This window comes from Conger conger, chromosome 19 (genome assembly GCF_963514075.1).
Source record: "Conger conger chromosome 19, fConCon1.1, whole genome shotgun sequence".
Taxonomy (NCBI): Eukaryota; Metazoa; Chordata; class Actinopteri; order Anguilliformes; family Congridae; genus Conger; species Conger conger.
This window is the reverse complement of record NC_083778.1, coordinates 7,099,974-7,122,988: the sequence shown is the minus strand read 5'-3', so window position 1 is coordinate 7,122,988 and position 23,015 is coordinate 7,099,974. Positions and strand designations below refer to the sequence as shown.

The 23,015-nt window shown below is 45.0% G+C and overlaps 1 protein-coding gene and 1 long non-coding RNA gene across 2 annotated transcripts in view; one reads left to right on the top strand and one right to left on the bottom strand.

Annotated features, from left to right (window-relative positions):
- The window catches only part of LOC133119414 (uncharacterized), a 17,162-nt gene extending 2,953 nt beyond the window's left edge, over window positions 1-14,209 (top strand). Inside the window, exon 3 of the long non-coding RNA XR_009706524.1 lies at window positions 14,093-14,209. This is a non-coding gene — a long non-coding RNA (uncharacterized LOC133119414). The remainder of the gene's footprint in view (window positions 1-14,092) is intronic.
- acss3 (acyl-CoA synthetase short chain family member 3) lies at window positions 1,278-21,324 on the bottom strand. The gene is made up of 16 exons (XM_061230004.1): window positions 20,791-21,324; window positions 19,804-19,948; window positions 18,093-18,281; window positions 16,742-16,876; window positions 15,147-15,287; window positions 14,640-14,720; window positions 14,080-14,179; window positions 12,996-13,206; window positions 12,174-12,277; window positions 11,519-11,614; window positions 10,913-10,976; window positions 10,421-10,502; window positions 9,876-9,998; window positions 7,067-7,166; window positions 4,024-4,199; window positions 1,278-3,340 (listed from the first exon to the last, which is right to left on the bottom strand). Exons 1-16 carry the CDS (start codon window positions 21,189-21,191, stop codon window positions 3,272-3,274), a joined length of 2,217 nt encoding a protein of 738 aa, XP_061085988.1. The 5' UTR covers window positions 21,192-21,324; the 3' UTR covers window positions 1,278-3,271.
- Between the last annotated feature and the right edge of the window lie 1,691 nt (window positions 21,325-23,015).

Here is a 23,015-nt window from a genome sequence, read left to right as displayed (position 1 = left end):
AATGTAGCAAACTTATTCTAAATCAAAAACTGAAATCTAAAAATTGAATTTTAATTTTCTGGGCAATTTCTCCACATTTTGGACATAAGAAACACATCTTTCAACATGCCTTTATTCAAAAACATTGTTATTCATTTTCTGCTCCTTGGTTGTGAAATAAACATGATTTACTATTAATTTGCATCAAAAAATGTCAGTCGGGTTCATTAAAAGTTTTTTTTCCAGTTTTTCCATGCTAAAAAGTTTAACATATTTTACACAAATTGGATTAAAATACGTTACCAAGAAACCTGTACTTCGTACATAACTAGTTGACCACAGTGTTTGTGTGGAATGTTTTGTATTTGTAAACCGTTAAAAGGAACTGCTAAAAAAACTGTTTAAAAAATTGCGTCTGAACTGCGCTCAAAAGCTCAGGCACATGTAAAATAGTCGGCCCGATACACCGTACACCCATTCATAAAATACACCGTCACGTTTTGTACTGAGAGAAACGATAGCCCAGTTTCGGTCCAGAGATGTCTCTTGCCTTTAGGTTTCTGAGATCTGAGAAAGTATCAACATCAGTCACGCGAAACCGAAATGTCCTCACTCCACTAGCAGCCCCGGCCCTCTCGGACTATGGTGCCATCTACTCTGTCATTGACTGCAGTACTTGTATTCCTCCGTAAGTGTATGCTTTATTATTATTATTTCGAGTTGTGTTTCCTAAAACTGTTTTATATATATAATACTTTCAGATTAATCTACAAGGCCCAAGTCCTTGTCCTTGTTTCAAGCTTAGCGCTTTTCTCCACTTCCCTCTGGGGTCTTTCAGCGCACTTGTCCCTGGTTATGGGCGTGCACTTTGCACTTGGTTGTACGCCGCTCTGGATAAAAGCGACCGCCAAACGCCGTTAATGTAATGTAATGCTTTTTGCAGCGTGTCGCATCCTCTGCAAGAGCACGGTGACTGTGAGGGTGAATGTGCTCATGACTTCAGGCCTCACTCACCGCTGTGGTTACAACCCCTTATACGCTTATAATGAAAAAATACAAAAATAAATGTCTGAAAATAAGTATAGGTTTAGGCTATATGAATTAATGTATTCCAGAAGACCTTCTCTGGCTGTTTTCTCCGCCGTGCTTCGATTATTATTTTCTCTCTCTTGGCATTGCTTCTTTGACGTCGTGTACAGTACTGTGCAGAAGTCTAAGGCACCCTAGACTTCATTATATATATGTTAATTTTTTTTGTGTGTGTTAGTATAAAATAACACATTTGAGATTTCCAAATATTCATTTTCCAAAGGATTTAATTTCACAGAGACATTTTTGTATTTAATTGAAAAAAAGTAACATTACTGTAAGCAATTGACTACATTTTATATAAAAACTTGATCAAGGCTGTCTGAGATCAGAGGCAAGGAGCCAACCAAAGTCTGCAGAAGAACTGTGGCAAGTTCTCCAACATGATTGGAACAACCTCCCCGCTGATTGTCTTACAGAACTGCAGGACAGCGTTGGCTATCTCAGAGTGATGCAGGTTTAACGCCGAAGGGTGGTCACAAAAAATATTGATTTGATTCAGTTTTTAACTATTCTGCCAAATTACTAAAGTAAAATGTATAGGATGTTTATTTAGGACCTTTCATTGGATCCATACAGAATGTTATACAGGTGTTATACAAGACTTTTATCGTTACAGTACTGTATACAGTACTGTATATCGTTACACCCTTATTGCTGTGAATATCGGGCAGTGCCAGTGGCAATGTCCGGCGAAATCGGATTCCCCGGAAGACGGCTTGACGGTCCAAACGAGGCCCCCTTGCGGACTTCATTCATCAGAGAACTGGGCAGCCCGTGCCACTCCAATGTGAGTTCAGTCACAGGCTAGACTGATTAAATGAATCTTGTAAAGTGACTGGAAGTGGTCAGCTGGCATTTCCTAGGCTATCGATAAACTTCGCCAAGTCCTAATGCGGCATAAATGATTGGGCTGATTGTATAAGAGCAGAAGTTTAAGAGAACGGATGCTTAGCGGAAAGAACTCGAGTCGTCGTGCGACGGGCTGCGTGAAACGAGTGGGATTTCCCCCAAAATCGGCGTTCCAGATTCCAGGAATGTGCCCGTTAATTCTACCAGTGTGCCAAGTCCGGTGAAGACCAGACATTCAGATTCAGCCTTCGCGGTTGTGATGGCTTAAAAACACAGAGCCAAACATGAATTGCTTGGATATGTGCACAAAATGGTACGGCTTGTCTTCACAGGGATTTCAGACAACTGGATTTTGTAGATTTATCATCATCATTCCTTTTTACGGATTGATACGATCTACACTACCGTGCAAAAGTCCTTAGGCACCCTAGATTCATATAAATTGGGCCGAGATGTCAATTTTTTTATTTTCTGCATTAGTAGAAAGGAGCACATTTTTGATTTCCAAACACTCATTTTCCAAGAAATAATACGATTTTTAATTAAAGTTACAGATTCAGTAAAAGACCACTTTTCAGATAAAAAGATGATTGAGTCTGTCTGGGATTTACCGGGAGAGCCACTCTGCTGAAAAAACTCCAAAAATTCCAAAATTCTCCAATATGCTCAGAACAACCAAGCACTCTCATGAACCTGCAGGACAGTGTACCTCAGTGAAATCATGCGGTTTTCAAGGCGAAGGGTAATCTCAACAAATATTGATTTAAATAACTTTTTTCCAATATTCATTTCATTATTTTTGAAAGCATTTTCTTTGCTTTTAAGACTTTTGCACAGTACCGTATACTAAAGGTTCTTCAACTTTTGATATGAGAACCCAAATTAGAAATACTTCATAATATCAGTGATCAAGTAAGTCATTTAGTTCCTCTCAGGCGCCCTTCCAATACACACACTCTATAGCCTAGTGGACGACTACCACTTCTTTGACCCACCTCGTGCAATCCCGTGAACCATTTTGGGTCCCGACCCAAAGAAATACTGATGTATAGTGAGAGAACGTGTGAATATCTGCTTTAGTGTAATGGACATCCCTTCCTGCACAAGCCCTGTGTACCTTCACGTTCCTCAGTCCTGTTAATTCAGTCTGTAAAACAACGCCGTTTCCCAATTCCACGCAGTCCTTGTTTGAACTGGATGTTTTCTCCTCTTCGACGGTTCTGAACGAGTATACGTGTTTTTGCCCCCCTCCCGCTGCGGCGGAAAGGGGGTGTGGTTCCAGGTGTGTCGCTCGAGCCTCCCGGCGCATTGGCTCTCTTCCCCCCCCCGGTTGGGCTTTCGGCTCGGCCAATCACAGCCTCCCTCTCACCGTCTCCTCGATGGCCTTGAACACCTCGGGGTCCTCGATGGTGGGAGTGATCTTGGGTCAGAGGGACGTAGAGAAGCGAGGCGTTAGCGTTAGCGCCAACATCAGCGGGCGTGAGCGCTCAGCCGCTGAGGCTACCGTTGAGCGCGCGTTGACGCTCTCCGACCTGAATGTGCTTCGAGTTTGGGAATGAAAAGAGCCTCCTTACAGCTCGGAGTGACCGCTTAAGTAAAGCAATGCATACACGTGCACTGCGTTCTGTCGACTCCATTTTATTACGTACACTGCATCAGGGCTGCACATTTTGTGTTCTTTAATCAGGACCAGCAGCAATACCAAACGTAGTTGGAACGTTTTCAAATAAGGGCCTTGTACGTCAGATTATTTCAGATTTTTTCTTTGATGGTAATGAAATGTAGTGTCATGCAAAGGCAAGAGACCATTGATGTCGTGCCATTTTGATAATGTGTGTATGGAAATGATACAGCAGGTGTGTCATTTTGATGATGGCATTTTGATAATATGCCAAGGGAAAAATCTCCCTGTGAATGCTTCTCACAAGTGTGTATGAGAATTGCTAACTGCCGTTAAAGTAAAACGGATGTCCTTTGTTTGGGGAAACTTTGAAGTTTTGTATTCAATAAGCACCATTTCAATGGTTGAGTGTGTTGGTGTGGTTTGTCCCGAAACCACTGTGAAGGTCAGGTGTTGCTTGGATACAGAAGACGGAAATGAACCTTGTAGGGCTTCCCGTTGACCAGGTTGGAGAGGGCGGAGCGCGGGATTTTTCCGGAGCGGGTTTTGGGGAGGCTCCCCACGAGCAGCACCCTGCGGAAAGCTGCGACTGGCCCGATGTTCTCTCTCACCAGCTTCACGACCTCCGCCACAATGTCCTCAGGGTTCTGCTCCACGTCTGTACACAGAGCACACGCATTACACACCTAGTGCCTCATACGCATTACACACCTACTGTGTCATACGCATTACACACCTACTGTGTCATACGCATTACACACCTACTGTATCATATGCATTACACACCTACTGTGTCATACGCATTACACACCAACTGTATCATACGCATTACACACCTACTGTGTCATACACGCATTACATACCTACTGTGTCATACGCATTACACACCTACTGTGTCATACGCATTACACACCTACTGTGTCATACACGCATTACACACCTACTGTGTCATAAACGCATTACACACCTAGTGCATCATACGCATTACACACCTACTGTGTCATACGCATTACACACCTACTGCGTCATACGCATTACACACCTACTGCGTCATACGCATTACACACCTACTGTATCATACGCATTACACACCTACTGCGTCATACGCATTACACACCTACGGCGTCATACGCACATTACACACCTAGTGCATCATACGCGCATTACACACCTACTGTGTCATACACGCATTACACACCTAGTGCATCATACGCATTACACACCTACTGTGTCATACGCATTACACACCTACTGTGTCATACGCATTACACACCTACTGTGTCATACGCATTACACACCTACTGCGTCATACGCATTACACACCTACTGTGTCATACGCATTACACACCTACTGCGTCATACACGCATTACACACCTAGTGCATCATACACGCATTACACACCTACTGCGTCATACGCATTACACACCTACTGCGTCATACGCATTACACACCTACTGCGTCATACGCATTACACACCTACGGCGTCATACGCACATTACACACCTAGTGCATCATACGCGCATTACACACCTACTGTGTCATGCACGCATTACACACCTACTGTATCATACGCATTACACACCTACTGTGTCATACGCATTACACACCTACTGTGTCATACACGCATTACACACCTACTGCGTCATACACGCATTACACACCTACTGCGTCATACACGCATTACACACCTACTGTGTCATACGCATTACACACCTACTGTGTCATACACGCATTACACACCTACTGCGTCATACACGCATTACACACCTACTGTGTCATACGCATTACACACCTACTGCGTCATACGCATTACACACCTACTGTGTCATACGCATTACACACCTACTGTGTCATACGCACATTACACACCTACTGTGTCATACACGCATTACACACCTACTGTATCATACGCATTACACATCTACTGTGTCATACACGCATTACACATCTACTGTGTCATACGCACATTACACACCTACTGTGTCATACACGCATTACACACCTACTGTATCATACGCATTACACATCTACTGTGTCATACGCACATTACACACCTACTGTATCATACGCATTACACATCTACTGTGTCATACACGCATTACACATCTACTGTGTCATACACGCATTACACACCTACTGTATCATACGCATTACACATCTACTGTGTCATACACGCATTACACATCTACTGTGTCATACGCATTACACACCTACTGTGTCATACGCATTACACACCTACTGTGTCATACGCACATTACACACCTACTGTGTCATACACGCATTACACACCTACTGCGTCATACACGCATTACACACCTACTGTATCATACGCATTACACATCTACTGTGTCATACACGCATTACACATCTACTGTGTCATACGCACATTACACACCTACTGTATCATACGCATTACACATCTACTGTGTCATACACGCATTACACATCTACTGTGTCATACACGCATTACACATCTACTGTGTCATACGCATTACACACCTACTGTATCATACGCATTACACATCTACTGTGTCATACACGCATTACACATCTACTGTGTCATACGCGCATTACACACCTACTGTATCATACGCATTACACATCTACTGTGTCATACACGCATTACACATCTACTGTGTCATACGCATTACACACCTACTGTGTCATACGCATTACACACCTACTGTGTCATACGCATTACACACCTACTGTGTCATACGCATTACACACCTACTGTATCATACGCATTACACATCTACTGTGTTATACACATTACACACCAACTGTATCATACGCATTACACACCTACTGTGTCATACACGCATTACACACCTACTGCGTCATACGCATTACACACCTACTGCGTCATACGCATTACACCTACTGTCATCCACGCATTACACACCTACTGTCTCATACGCACATTACACACCTACTGTGTCATACGCACATTACACACCGATTGTGTCATACACACATTACACACCTGCTGTATCATACATCTTACATACCTACTGTGCTATACACACATTACTATTTCATACATGTATTACACACCTACTGTGTCATACACATGACACACCTACTGCGTCATACACATTACATACCGACTGTGTCATACACATTACACACCGACTGTGTCATACACATTACACACCTAGTGTGTCATACACACATTACCATTTCATTCACATATTACACACCTACTGTATCATATGCACATGACACACCTACTGTCATACACACCTGCTGTATCATACACATTACACACCGACTGTCATCCACACATTTGTGTTTCAAACACATATTACACGCCTACTTTATCATACATAGCAGTGTACCACACACTACATACACCAAGGGCATCACACACACACATATATACAGCATCATACTCATTACATACACAACTGGACAACACTACACGTACTAAGTGTATCAAACACGCGCACACACACACACACACACATTTCATTACAGGTGTGCTTCTATACAGACAGATTGCCGTGTCTGATGTTTCCCACCTTTTCTCAGCACACAGAGAGCCAGTGGAATGTGTCCTTTCAGAGAGTCCTCCAGACCCACCACAGCACAGTCTCCCACTGCCGAGTGCTGCAGGATGGCCTGCAACACACACACACACCTGATATCACACCTGCAACACACACACACCTGATATCACACCTGCAACACATACACACCTGGTATCACACCTGCAACACATACACACCTGATATCACACCTGCAACACACACACACCTGATATCACACCTGCAACACATACACACCTGGTATCACACCTGCAACACATACACACCTGATATCACACCTGCAACACATACACACACCTGATATCACACCTGCAACACACACACACCTGATATCACACCTGCAACACATACACACCTGATATCACACCTGCAACACGTACACACCTGGTATCACACCTGCAACACACACACACCTGATATCACACCTGCAACACTCACACACACACCTGATATCACACCTGCAACACATACACACCTGGTATCACACCTGCAACACATACACACCTGGTATCACACCTGCAACACATACACACCTGATATCACACCTGCAACACATACACACACCTGATATCACACCTGCAACACATACACACACCTGATATCACACCTGCAACACACACACACACACACCTGATATCACACCTGCAACACATACACACCTGATATCACACCTGCAACACATACACACACCTGATATCACACATGCAACACTCACACACACACCTGATATCACACCTGCAACACATACACACACCTGATATCACACCTGCAACACATACACACCTGATATCACACCTGCAACACATACACACACCTGATATCACACCTGCAACACATACACACCTGATATCACACCTGCAACACATACACACACCTGATATCACACATGCAACACTCACACACACCTGATATCACACCTGCAACACATACACACACCTGATATCACACCTGCAACACATACACACCTGCTATCACACCTGCAACACATACACACACCTGATATCACACCTGCAACACATACACACACCTGATATCACACCTGCAACACACACACACACACCTGATATCATACCTGCAACACATACACACCTGATATCACACCTGCAACACATACACACACCTGATATCACACATGCAACACTCACACACACACCTGATATCACACCTGCAACACATACACACACCTGATATCACACCTGCAACACATACACACTTGATATCACACCTGCAACACATACACACACCTGATATCACACCTGCAACACATACACACCTGATATCACACCTGCAACACATACACACACCTGATATCACACCTGCAACACATACACACACCTGATATCACACCTGCAACACATACACACCTGATATCACACCTGCAACACATACACACACCTGATATCACACCTGCAACACATACACACCTGATATCACACCTGCAACACATACACACACCTGATATCACACATGCAACACTCACACACACCTGATATCACACCTGCAACACATACACACACCTGATATCACACCTGCAACACATACACACCTGACATCACACCTGCAACACATAAACATACCTGATATCACACCTGCAACACATACACACACCTGATATCACACCTGCAACACATACACACCTGCTATCACACCTGCAACACATACACACACCTGATATCACACCTGCAACACATACACACCTGATATCACACCTGCAACACATACACACCTGATATCACACCTGCAACACACACACACACCTGATATCATACCTGCAACACACACACCTGATATCACACCTGCAACACACACACACACACCTGATATCATACCTGCAACACACACACACCTGATATAAATGGTAAATGGTTGGCATTTATATTGCGCCTTTATCCAAAGCGCTGTACAATTGATGCTTCTCATTCACCCATTCATACAGACACTCACACACCGACGGCGATTGGCTGCCATGCAAGGCGCCAACCAGCTCGTCAGGAGCATTTGGGGGTTAGGTGTCTTGCTCAGGGACACTTCGACACAGCCCGGGCGGGGGATCAAACTGGCAACCCTCCGACTGCCAGACGACTGCTCTTACTGCCTGAGCCATGTCGCCCCTGCAACACCTGCAACACACATACACACACACCTGATATCACATCTGCAACACATACACACACCTGATATCACACCTGCAACACATACACACACCTGATATCACACCTGCAACACACACACACACACCTGATATCACACCTGCCAGACATACACACACCTGATATCACTGGTAATATCAATGGTAATAGGTCACCGTTGCAGTTTCAATTCATCAACTTATTACCAACATTTTTTTTTTTTTGTTGCTTTTTCTCCCAATTTGGTAGCTAATTGTCCCCCGTCTGATTCAATAAGAGCTAGTATTAGATACACCGCCCACACCCCGTCCGTCGGCGGCCCGAAGGAGAGCGACACGCCTTCCTCAAGTCGCAAGTCCGCTGCATCTTAGCCTGTTGCACCACCACGGCCCTACACCAACATGGTTTTTTAAAGCACATAAATACAGCATTAGAAATACAGGTTTGAGATATCAATGGAGGTGATAAAACTTTCAACTCTCCTTAGCGTATGTTAGCCACAGACCTTATATTTGGCATAAATCTAAATCCCAATGGGGGAAAAAAGCTGGGGGGGGGGAAGCCAAGGCTCAAAGATGCTAGCTCTCTCGGCTTTTAGGACAACCGTAGTGCTCTCTGGACATGTTAAACTGTAAACGTTCCCCTCGCCTCACCTCCTCCAGAGCCCCCGCTGACAACCTGTGGCCTGCCACATTGATGACATCATCAGACCGGGACATGACATACACGTAGCCTTCCCCGTCCACAAAGCCGGCGTCCATGGTGTCGTAATATCCCTACAGAGAGATGAGACGTTGCGGATGTGGATTAGAAACCAAACATATGCTCCACAGGGTTCAGGACTGCAATGCAAAACGGCATAAATACAACAATTTGTAATGTTCGTGTTTTTGAAAAAAATTTTTATAATTACTTTCTTTACCAACACCACTGGAGGGTGCAGTATAACTTATTCCACATCATAGCTACATCACAACCTACTATTCTACTCATGCAACAAAGTAAGTGAAATTTTCATCATTAAGATAATGGCCACTGCTACACAGAAGTCGACAAAAAAAAACTAAACAAACAAAAAAGCATTGCTACACCCATATTACATCTGACTTAAAATGATAGAAACGGGAAGCTGAGATTATTTCGTTGAAAACCGTGTGGCTGAACACAGGGAATGAGAGTAACGGAGGGTCGTACTTACAGGGAACTTGGTGAAGTACAGTTTCTCGAACAGCTGGTGGTTGTGCCAGAGAGACAGGGCTGACCCCGGTGGCAGGGGAAGCCTGGAGAATCGGGAAACAGACAGATGACGATTGACTGGCCTCTTTGTGGCAGGAACGCTGCCCCCGTGTGGCCAGAAGGTATATAGACGGCACACCTGTGCCAATAATGCAGTGTCCAAGTAGTTATTTTTCTATTTTTCTATTTTCCAGGACAGCTAATTATTCTCCAGAATAAATAGTTTAAAACTCATTCTAGGATAACCATTTCGAATATGGGCGTTTGATTACGCTTTTTATGAAACAAATTAAATCATTTAAAAAATGTGCATTTTACAACATTTTATCAAAAGACCTGAAGCCATGGCATTGTCAGCCAGCCGTGATAAATATTAAATCCAAGCAAACAGGCACAGGTGCGTGTGCACACGCACACACACACGCTCGCACACACGCACACGATGATATCGTACCTTACAACAATGTTTCCCAGAGTCCTCGGCTTCACTTCCTGCATGTCGTCGTCGATCACAGTGACTGAAAGAGGGGGAGTGGCTCTGTAGGTCAACAGGTCAACGGCAGAGCAGTGGGTACTATCCCTCGTGATGTCACCCCGCCTGACCCACCTAACCCGTCAACCACATTAAAAACTATTCTCAAAAAAACATATTCTTACACCGGTGCCATGTGTCAAAATGTAGACTGCGATGCATTATTGTAAGTGAATAGCCATCAAATTTACTGTCGGCTCAGTGCTACAGTGTGATCTGTGATTTACAAGCCATCGTGAATTATGATGCACCCCTGTCTTCATCACTTGTAGTCCGTTGCTATAGCGCTGTTTGAGAGAAGGCTTCCAGCATTGATATACTGCCTGACCCACCGGTTCCGGCAGCCATTTCTCATGGGATAAACTGTTCCATTAAAAACGGATGGGACTTGTTTTTTTTTTTAAACAGTCATTTCGTGTATTTGGATCTCCTGGGGAGAGATAATGCTGGATGCGGTGACGCTCGTTAATTGGCTGTGGCAGGAACGGACTAGCGTAGTTTTTTTGTGAGCAGACCCACTGTACTCACCGTTGTATCCCGGTACAGGCATGCCTGCTTGTCCAGGAGGGGGCGCAAGAGAGTTCCCAAGGCCAATGCAAGTCGCAGTTATGGCAGATCCAGACTCTGCCAATAGAGAACAGCTTATATTACACCAAAACTGAATGTTTTACTAATGGAGGATAGTCACTATCCACAAATTCATATCAGATTTTGGGGCCTATTAATGACCATCTTTGCAGCTATTGTTTAAGGGCTAATAATAATATTACATTACTACAGCACAAAGTGCTTTACAATAGATAAAAGCATGTATAAAATAACACAATGATAACAGTAAGAGGCTGGAATGAAAAACCATTAGAAGATGATAAAAACAATTTTGAAATAACATTAAGAACACAGTTGGCGATTAAGTTTCAAAAATAAATAACAATAATAATACTAAAAAGAAATTGGGCTATCCAATGCTCTTTACACCTCATTTAAACATGGTTATAGGGGCTGGGTGCAGGCTGCTCGTTCGGTTAAGACAATCTTATTCTCGTGTTTGGCATCGAATCCTGACCGGTCCAGTGCTTCCTGGCTCTCTAGCGGCCCCTACTGGCTGGTCAGGTGCCTGCAAATCCTACCCCTACCCATTCTATTCATCCTCCTCTGACTTCACCCTGTGCGACCGACTCACCTGTCTGCCACCAGTGGTCCAGCACAGGGACCCCGAAGCTCCTTTTGGCCCAGTCCAGAGTCTCCACGTCACAGCGCTCTCCTGCCAGAAACAGACTTCGCATCCTGGAGGACAGACCAATCGGTAGCAGGAGGCTCAGTCACCTGACAACCACACCAATCAGCAGCAGGAGGCTTAGTCACCTGACAACCACACCAATCAGCAGCTGGAAGCTTAGTCACCTGACAACCACACCAATCAGCAGCTGGAAGCTTAGTCACCTGACAACCACACCAATCAGCAGCAGGAGGCTTAGTCACCTGACAACCACACCAATCAGCAGCAGGAGGCTTAGTCAGCTGACAACCACACCAATCAGCAGCGGGAAAAAACAAGTTGAAACAGAAGTTGGCACAGCACTATCTCCTGCAATGACGAATACACGTGTCAAAAACGGGGGAATTTTTCTGAAGGGCGGGGAGTCTATTTGACTGATGTCAAATGACCATGCGTGCCATTGTGTGAATGGGATATTGATTGGGGGGGAATGGAAAATGGACAGAAATTTGATCGACATACATATCCTGCCCACTGCTACACAATGACGTAAAATCTTGTTTCCCAGGAAGTCGATGGAAAGAAGGCTTTGGTGTGAAAACACACCAGTATTAAAACCATTATTTTGGGAAGATATTCTTTCAAGACGTGTGTGTACGGTTATGAAGAAAACCGACTAAACTGAGGAAAAGGTGAATTTTGATTTGAAGATACCCAAAACACGTAAAAGCGATCTCCTCCACGCGTACAGTGGCTGTAGCGGGAGGCGTTGAGGCGCAGGTGTACCTGGGGCGGGGGTACAGGGTGCCGGCAGAGGCCTGGGGATCCACCTGGCGGATGGCCCGTATCGCAGTGGGAGCGGTGAACAAGGCCGTCACGCCGTGCTCCGACAGCACGCGGAAAAACGCTCCGGCGTCCGGCGTGCCCACCGGCTTACCCTGCCAAACGATCACAGCACGTGTGTACAGCAACTGAGCAGCCCTGCTGTAAGATCCAGCTATGCCAGCTCGACCTGCTTGAACTTTCAGCTGGTCAAGCTGCTCATAAGATGGTCTAGCTGGGTATGTGCTGGTCAACCAGCATGGCCAAGCTGGTCATGAAGCTGGTCTAGCTGGGTATGTGCTGGTCAACCAGCATGGCCAAGCTGGTCTAGCTGGGTATGTGCTGGTCAACCAACATGGCCAAGCTGGTCTAGCTGGGTATGTGCTGGTCAACCACCATGGCCAAGCTGGTCTAGCTGGGTATGTGCTGGTCAACCACCATGGCCAAGCTGGTCTAGCTGGGTATGTGCTGGTCAACCAGCTGGTGCTGGTAGATTGTCTGAGCCGGTAGCTGCTAAACCAGCTGTTTCAAAACATAGCTTGAGCTTGTCAAACCATGTCAGGCTGGGAGCTAGTCTAAACCGGTCAACCAGCTATACCATGTTGAGCTGGGAGCTGGTCTGAACTGGTCAACCAGGTACCAGCTGTTTCAAAACCTAGCTAGAGGTGCTTTTTTCAGCAAGGAAGAGATTGGCTGGAATGAAAGCAGCATTCGCAGGAGTCACTGCTGTAGGAAACACTTCCTTCGGATGAGACGTTAAACTGAGGTCCTGACTCACAGTGGTCAACGATACTGCAATTATTGCAAAGAGTATGGGGTTCCACAGTGTTCTGGCTAAAGTCCCACACCAAACCACAACACTCCACCACCACCACCGCCATCACACCTGACCACACCAGACAACCAGAGGGCAACGACACTGGAAAACAAAACAACATCTGAGAAGGCAAGACAATACCAATCAAGACCAAACAAGAACCACAGAAGACCAGACTGTAAATTGGACTGGAACCATGCTTACCTGTATGCTAACGTATTTACCGTTTGCTTACCTCATACAGAACTGTGGCGTTGCCATGGAGAAGTGGGGCGTAACAGATGTAGGAATGACCGACAACCCAGCCCAGGTCTGACGCCGCCCACCACACCTGAGAACAGTTAATAACCAATATGTGAGGTAACGTCACTGCCCTACACCATACTAACCGTGTGGTTGAACAGGAGAGTTAAAAGTCCCATAGTGTGGAAAATGATATCTCCCTTGCTATGTGGATTATAAAGGATGAAGGTGCGATAAAAACACAGAAAGTCTCAAAACACAGTCCCAAAATAAATCCACACAATCCATATGAAGAAAATGTGCATTTAAATGAACGGCTTGGACTTCATTCAGACAACATTCAGTTCATTGGAGTCAATTGATATTAATGTGGCTTAAAGACACAGTCAATACAACAATCTGTTCTTGTTAAAGGTGCTGGAGGATGAACATGTAAAACTGGAGCTTGCTTTTGGTACTTAAAGCCACACAAACGCCTTCTCGTGGGTATCAGGACCCCGAAATAAAACCCTGGAAAGGTGTGCAGTATGGGAGCTTCAGTGGCTCACCTCTCCGGGTCTCAGTCCGTACACTCCCGACATGGTCCAGTTCAGCATCACAGCGTACCCTCCTGTGTCCCTCACTATGCCCTGCCCAGACAGAACACATTTAACCAACCTGAGCGAGAACATACTCTCTTCTCCAACTCCTCCATTCAACCTCACCATGCCTCACTGCAGAGTACAAGGGGGGGGGGGGGGGGGCAGGGTTGTTCACCGTTAATCACAATAATAATAATAATAAAACTAGTTGTGCATAATTATGTTATTTATATAGCCCTATTCATCATATAAACATGATCTCAGAGTGCTTTACAGAAGGCAACAATAAAACAATCAAAGTACAAAACTGTGCAGTAATGCGTAACCATAGGAGTCAGTAATCTGTATCATGCAATCATCTGAGATAGGCACTGGAAAAAAGAAAAAAAAGAAAAAGGTTTTAAACCCGGGCGTTGAATCCCATGAGTGACCGTGCCAGATGGAGGTGATCGGGGCAGCGCGTTACAACCGTACCTTCGGCGTCCCCGTGGTGCCGGAGGTGTACAGGACGTACAGAGGGTGATTGACAGGCACAGGCACGCAGTCCTGAGGGCGCGCTCGCCCCATTTCCTCCTCCCAGTCCGAGCTGAAGCCTGACTGCATCTGCACCTTCTCCTGTTCAACGCGAGGACAGGGCGCAGGTCAACCCACATGAAAACATTAATTATCTTAATAATAATACTCATTAAAAATGGTTCCCTGGGTCTTATTTTAGGGCACTTTTCTGATTGGTTTCTCCTGACTGCCATCAATTTACCTACTGGCAACCTTGAATACAGTGCTTGTCAACTCCGGTCTTCGGGACCCACTTGCCAGAAGATTTTTGTTGTAACCAGGAACTCACACACCTGATTTAATGACTGAACGAATCAAACCACCAAAAAATGCCTTTGATATGTTACATCAGGTGTGTTAGTTCCTGGTTACAAAGAAAATCTTCCCGGGTCCCGAGGACTGGAGTTGAGAAGCACTGCTCCAATGACACTTGCGGACACGGCAAAACACCTCTGTACCGCGGAACATACTCGCGAGTCCTGTCACTTTGAATACGCAATCAGTGCTCGGGTCCCTTAGGCAATCACTGCGTTTCCAAAGCAAAGATCTGTTCATGGCTGCAGCCTCTCAAGTGCTGATAGGTACAGGCCCCGGCAGTCTGGGATTTCAAAAGTGAAAATACTGCGTCAATATGAGGTTGCGGTGGAAGAAGTCCTTCTGATGGACGATAGCCAAAGTCTTGACGTTGACCTTGTGTAAATCCGCCCCTTGTGTAAGACCGTGTTCTGATATCGTTGCGATACGGTCCTGATACGCCTCGAAGGAAGACAAACAGCAGTGCTCCCACACACCTGCCAACGGAAAAGCTAGACCAGCTTTTAGTCAGGCCCTTTACAGGCCAGAACTTTCAGTGGGGGGGGGCATTATGGAGCAGTTATAGATTATAATGCTGAAATGACACGTGACATAAACGTGAAATAACAGCTGTCACAAGATGGCATAATGGAAGACGTCACTTGATGTCTGTTGTGTTGCACTTAGGAAGGCAGAGAACCCGTATAGCGAGAAGCAACCACACGCCGCATTTAACAACACTTTAATAAGTATAACAGGGACGAAGCACGTCCTTACAGCAGCCATACTCAGCCACAACTCCCGGCAAATCTTTATACCTTTTTACATCCTGTTTCACTTCCCGTTTTCCTGGTCTTACGTCACGAGCAACACGAGCAACTGAGTCATACCATGTTGGTGCGGTTATAGGTGAGTCATACCATGTTGGCGCGGTTGTAGATGAGTCATACCATGTTGGTGCGGTTATAGGTGAGTCACACCATGTTGGTGCGGTTATAGGTGAGTCATACCATGTTGGCGCGGTTATAGGTGAGTCATACCATGTTGGCGCGGTTGTAGATGAGTCATACCATGTTGGTGCGGTTATAGGTGAGTCATACCATGTTGGTGCGATTATAGGTGAGTCATACCATGTTGGTGCGGTTGTAGGTGAGTTATACCATGTTGGTGCGGTTGTAGATGAGTCATAACATGTTGGTGCGGTTATAGGGGAGCCATACCATGTTGGGGCGGTTGTAGATGAGGACTTTGCTGGGTTTGTGAGTGCTGAGTTCCAGGGCTTTCTCCACCAGAGGAATGTACTCCACCCTTCTGCCAGGTTCGATGCCAAAGGAAGCAGTCACTAGTATTTTAGGCTAAAAGGCAAAATGACAGGACTTACCAACACCACAAGGCTACGCCAGATCCACACCTCCGCAGTCGCAAAGAGCACGGTGCCCTGCGACTGCACCAGCTCCACACCACACACATATCCCTGTGCTTCACGTCATAATTGCTATATTTTATTTTTAATGTACGCCACGTGCATTTTCTGTACATGTGCACAAGTATAGGACAGGTTTGGACAGACTTTTTAAAAATACTTTATGTAAAGGAAGTCCTCGAGAAGAAGTTTCTCTTTCTCAAGAACACCCTGGGAGAAATTCCAGAGAGAACAGTTTCAGGTGGGGTCAGAGACAGGTAATGTCCCTGGAGCAGTTTTTTGGGTTAAGGGGCCTAGCTCAAGATCGCAATGGCTCTTGAGAAAAAGGAAAAGTTGTTAATTTTTGAGTTGGGACCAAACCTCAAGTCAACACCCCTATATGCCCGGCAGGGGCTTGAGCCAGCAGCTTTACAGTTGCCAGCCGGAACATCCTGCGGCTATCCTGCAGCCCAAATGAGTTTTAGATCAAGCACAATCATCTCTTGAAAAGGAAATGCCTTCCGTTCTTGTGCCAGACAGATTTCTTTTTCTTTTTTTCTATTTTATACACTCCAAAAACATAAAGGTTAAACTTCCAAAAAAACTGAGCACTTGCCATTTCTGTATGTTTGACATCAAAAAATCGAATGTTGTTTCTCTCTGTGGAAATCAGAGTAGCCTTTCTGAGCCAATTTTAAAAGAGCAGCACCCACTGCATGTTAAGTTCTATGACTGTCCATATATTGAATACATGTAAAATGACTGAGAGTTAAAGGTACAATCGGTAAGATTTTTGTGTTAAAACATTGTTACAAGACCATTGTAAATCCCTTCCTATCATTGAAAAATTCTCACAGACATGTTGACTCGCCCTCTGCCTGTGTTTATAGTCATTAAATTCGGGTTTCTAAATATACAGTTGATGGACCGACACTCTGTACCAAACATTGCATAGCTGTACAATAATTCAAGCTCATTGGTTGAAAAGTGGTTCTAATTGCCACAGCCAATGGCGGGGGGGGGGGGTCACAGAGAAGACGGAGGGATAAACAGTATTGTGGTTTGAGGGCGTTTGCTGCTGCAATTCCTCTCTCCACCGTTAGAAGTCCAAAATGACCTATTGCACCTTTGAGCGGTGTGTGGGCGGGGGGGGGCGCTGCGGACCTCACCTTGGCGTGGTCGATGCGGACGGACAGCTCCTTCGAGGCGAAGCCCCCGAAGATGAGGCTGTGCGTGGCCCCGATCCGGGCGCAGGCCAGCATGGTGAACATGGCCTGGGGTATCATGGGCATGTAGATCACCACCAGGTCCCCCTTCCTCACCCCCAGGCCGACCAGCACCCCCGCCAGCCGAGACACCTGCGGACACGAGCCGGGTGAGGGGAGGGGAAGGGAGGGGGGGCCATCCCTGCTCTACCCTTCAGCCCAGCACCATGAACCAGGCCACCGTCAGCGCGTCGAGACCTTCGGATTATACGCTTCTAACCGACGGCCTCGTCTCAGATGTTCTGTCTCGAAGGCGTCGTTTGATGCGATTTTGAAATCGTACATTCCGAGTGTACTTTTCCGGGTGTCCGTCATTGGGATCTATGTGAAGGACTGCAACCTTGCGTGTCCGTTTTTGCCGTGTCCGCGGATGTGAAAGCTTTGACGGTCAATGTCTCAAAAACTACCCAGAAAGCAGACGGGACCTTGTAATTCCGAGGTCCCAACACTGTGCACGCGAGGCTGCTGAGCCGACAGTGTCCGCATCATCATCGCCGACGCACACTCTCCAGATACTCCTCTCCCAGGTCTCTTCCGTTCCTCTCCGCTTCCCAATTGCTGGATGATTTGGTGCTACACTACAGGTCAGAGTGCCCATTGCCACAGTTTAGTAAACGGTCACTCCCTGTTATGGATTTAGCTACAGAAGTGGGCAATCCCACTGGAATGCCTCCACTTACAACAGGAGGGACACCTTGAGAATATGGCCTCTGTTTCTAGAGAGCCTATATAATTTGCGGTTATGTCACCTGTGTACTGTGGAGTGCGGTGGTCAAAGGTGATTCCGTGGAATTTGCTTGCACAGTCAGCTAGCACGGAATAACAGTTACATTTTAAACAAGACTCTGTTTCTTTGCCTAAACACATGTTCTTGCAAAAAGAAAGTTACATTATCAAAAAAAAAAAAAAGTGTGAAAAAGTAGTCAGAAACAAGGGTGCTTATTAACGGTCCAATAATCAAACGTGAAAAATAGGGAAAATTGCTCATTTCTCCCCATGTAATTAAAAATGTGCTGTATTCGAAAATCACCGGCATGTTCGGCAGATGAAGGAGCTCTGTTGAACGCTACCATTATCACACCCAGATGAAGGCGTACTGCTAAAACAGGTTATGGATTTTCAAATAAAAAAATATTTTAATTGCATGGAGAAATGTGTGCGACTTTAATTTTCCACGTCTGTTTTACAAGGAGAACAGGAGCATGCATGAGATTTAACGACAGGGCTGAACTGCAGCGTAAAATAAATTAGATGAATGAGCCTGCACTTTGTACCCTAATCACGACTATGTTTGTGTCAAATTTCGTAGGAAGGTTAGACAATACAATAAGGCCTTTGTGTTGGACTGATTGAAAACCCCAGTTCCTACGAACAGTAGTAGGCCTATACAAAACACACATTTGTGATTCGATAAAGTGTGGTTTTTGGCGCCTTAGATTACTTCATCAAGTTTCAAAGCACATTCACCTTAAACAACACATTTATTTCTCGTAGAAAGTGGATTGAGAATAAACAAACATGCAAGTTATCCGAGTTACTTCAGAGACTGCCAATTTACCACCAGGCCTCTTCCATCTGGACACATTCTAAAAACAGCAATCCAGGACGTCATTACCTGTTCCTTCAATTCATTATAAGTGATGACGTTCTTTGTCTGAGTAACTGGGCTATCGTAAATAATGGCAGCCTTGTCCCCGCTTCCGTTTGCAACATGCCGGTCCACAGCATTGTAGCACATATTCAACTTTGCTCCGACAAACCTAGAGCACAAAAATATAAGCCACATCACACTCACACCACGTTTATATTATATTCATTGGCGGATGACCATAAGATAAACCTTTCTGTGACATTGTTTACTACATAGATACATTATTTTTCTCACCAGCTTAAATGGAGAAGATTTGTCTTATCTTGTTATAAAACACAGCGCCATCAATCACACCTGCCTCAAATTCTATTTAAATTTTTAAATATGTACAATACCATTACCATTCCTATAGATTACGAATAGACAAAACGCATCTATTTTCACCAGTGTATTCAGGTTAATGTTGTCGAAAGGCACGTGATTGCATACCTGGTAGGCTATTTGTAGCATGAGAATTTGTAGAGAAAATATAGCCTAGGACAGATGATCCTGCATAGGGTCTCAATTTAATTCTGTTTACGTTTTTGTCTTATCTCGGGGATTTGAATTAGTATAATGTTTTAACTGGATATCCACATCTGGATAAGAGCGTCTGCTAAATGCCATGAAATGTAATGCATCTGAAGAGTTAGGGTATTTCTCAAATACAAATTGACTAAGATCTGACGTGTTCTTAGCAACGCTGGCAAAAAACAAAGTGACGTCATCTTCCAAAGAAGCCAAAACATTGACGCCTTTCAGCAAAAATCTAAACAAAATAAGTAATCTGCGTTTTGCAGATTGCTAGAGGATATTGTAAAAGTGCGCTTTGCTCAGTGTAAATGCTCACCCAATTGGTTTCCAACCGCAAATATCTTACTCGCTTGCGCGGAATGTGTCGCCCCGCACAAAGATCTAAAAGGTTTTGTTTCTCTTCTTCGAAGAACAGTTTACAGTGTATTTTGTTCTCACCATTTCGGAGATACCAGATTACTGCTATCCAGAGTTTGGCTCCACGTCTCAAACCAGCTGATGCTTTCTGCAGCTTTGCTCCAGAAAACTTCGGGAGTGTCCCGTGCGCTACGGAATGTCTGCTCATAGGTGTCCGCGACCGCGGCTGTTTTACGGTTTCGCGAAGAGACCTGCACGGATCGAGTGCTGACGGCGAATACACCCTGCACCGCACGCGCGCTCCGGCAGTCTCTCCATGAACTTTTAAATACTTTAACCGTTGTCAAATGCGGACTTTTCCCGCACCAGTACCGCTTGCTGCAGACCAGTTTTGCATTTCTGATTGCAGCAATGCACTTTCCACGTCCGATAGCATAATTAAAAAATAAACTGTTTAAAATAATTGGCTTAAAAACGTTCATCTCGATATTGTATTTTATTGCAAAAAAAAACACAAAAAACCCCACAAAAAACACCCTTTGCAGGCGCGGTAAATTCAGCACTACCAAAAACGGATCCCAAGTAGGCTACCTCTACGTACACGCCTGTGGAAAACTGGAGTGGACTGCACACGAAAGGCAGCGGAGCTACGATAAGGAAATCGCAAGAAAGGCGAACTATGAACTGGATGTGAAAAGCTTGTGGCTGAACTTGGAGGCAGTAACTGAAGGGCTGCACTAAACTTTCGTCTGTTCTTGCTCTGACAGGTGCTTTTCCATAAAGGGGGTTTGTCACATTAAACAACTCCGGGAAGTGGGCGTACATGAGGACAGGAATATTTTCCCTTTCTTGATTGTACTATAATGAAGATGGTTGGAACTATCTGTGTAATATTTTGTAATTGGTGATGCATTTCTGGCATATTTTGTAATTGTGCCATTTTAAACCATACGCTAGTTGTTGCCTACATAACCAGGAAAGGACTGTCTGTGTTCTCAGTGTTGTAACTGAGCACATTCTTTAAAATACCTGTCTTAAAAATATAATGAAAATTAATACCTGTACAGACCATCCCTAACCCTAACCTGTACACCTATACAGACCATCCCTAACCTGTACACCTGTACAGACCCTTTTCCTTATATTTTAGCATGTGTTAAATTAAAGTACTGCCTCCGTGCCTTTTGCTAGGTTTTGTTCTTTCCGCTCTGGAGAACAGCATGCTCTATAAATACACAGGAATTTGGCGCTGTTCCCCAGTTGTGTTTCTTGAAATTGATGGGAATTGGGGGAGTTAAACAGTAACACTTTTCTTATCGCGCTCATGGACCCCTTTTCACCTTTGGAAGAGTGTCACCCCCCTAAGCTCCCAGCAGAAGGACATAGGGCCGGCGTATTTGAGATTGCGACACTTGGGACCGGTAGCCTGAGATATGACTTGCAGCTATGGCTCAACCAAATACTGAGCAAATATCAACAGCGCTTGTTTTCCCAGCTCCAGAGCTTGTGGCACAACACCAGTACACATCAGGTGCACTCACTTTCCCAACTACGTCACATCAAGTACACGCACGTTCCATACACCACGCTCAGCAACTCACTGGGGCCTTCGCAGTCTGCTGGATAGACACCATGCAGAACCATGCCTCCCCCTGGCCAGTTCAGGTACTGCCAGGTACTGCACCCCCAGCAGTGTTGCACTCCCGACACATTATTGTTGTCATTATCATTATCATATTACCTTCCTGTTGAGTTACAACACATCCTTAACTAGACTTTGAGCACAGACTGAAATCACATCCCCGCAACACATAGAGTAATTGTATATTTGTCCTGCAAAAGTGATAATTTATTTTATTTATTATTTATTTTTTTACCAAAAACGGGTTTAAAGTGACACAAAATAGGGTTTGATATTACGACATCATTTTTGAGAGTGTGGTTTCCAAACGGCAATCGCAGGTATTGAAGTACCTCTGGAATCAGCATTGACACACAGCAGAGAGACAAGTCCTCTCAATCTAATGAATGGCAAGATGTATGACACAGAAAATAACACCACGGTGATGAGATGCGTCCCGTTTGTCTAATCGGGATTCTTGATAGCCACAGGGTCGCTGTTCCTCTGTACTTGAGCCGCACAACGATTGACCGCGTAAAGCAGTTTATTGCACAGCTAACTCGGCTAGCCTGGTTTCTTTTAGGCTACATCTTTCACGTAGCCTATTTAAGTGAAGGTGCGTTTTTTTGGGCGGCACAGATGGTGCAGTGGGTAGCACTGCCGCCTCACAGCAAGGAGGTCCTGG

Bases quoted from the DNA above. Each gene is read 5' to 3' on its own strand.
- acss3 (XM_061230004.1), bottom strand. From the start codon at position 21,191: ATGAACGTTTTTAAGCCAATTATTTTAAACAGTTTATTTTTTAATTAT. The intron at 14,721-15,146 runs GTACGGTTGTAA...CTGTCTGGGCAG, and splicing joins GCACCACGGGGACGCCGAAG to GGCATAGTGAGGGACACAGG. The intron at 10,977-11,518 runs GTGAGTACAGTG...CCCCTCTTTCAG, and splicing joins GCCTGTACCGGGATACAACG to TCACTGTGATCGACGACGAC.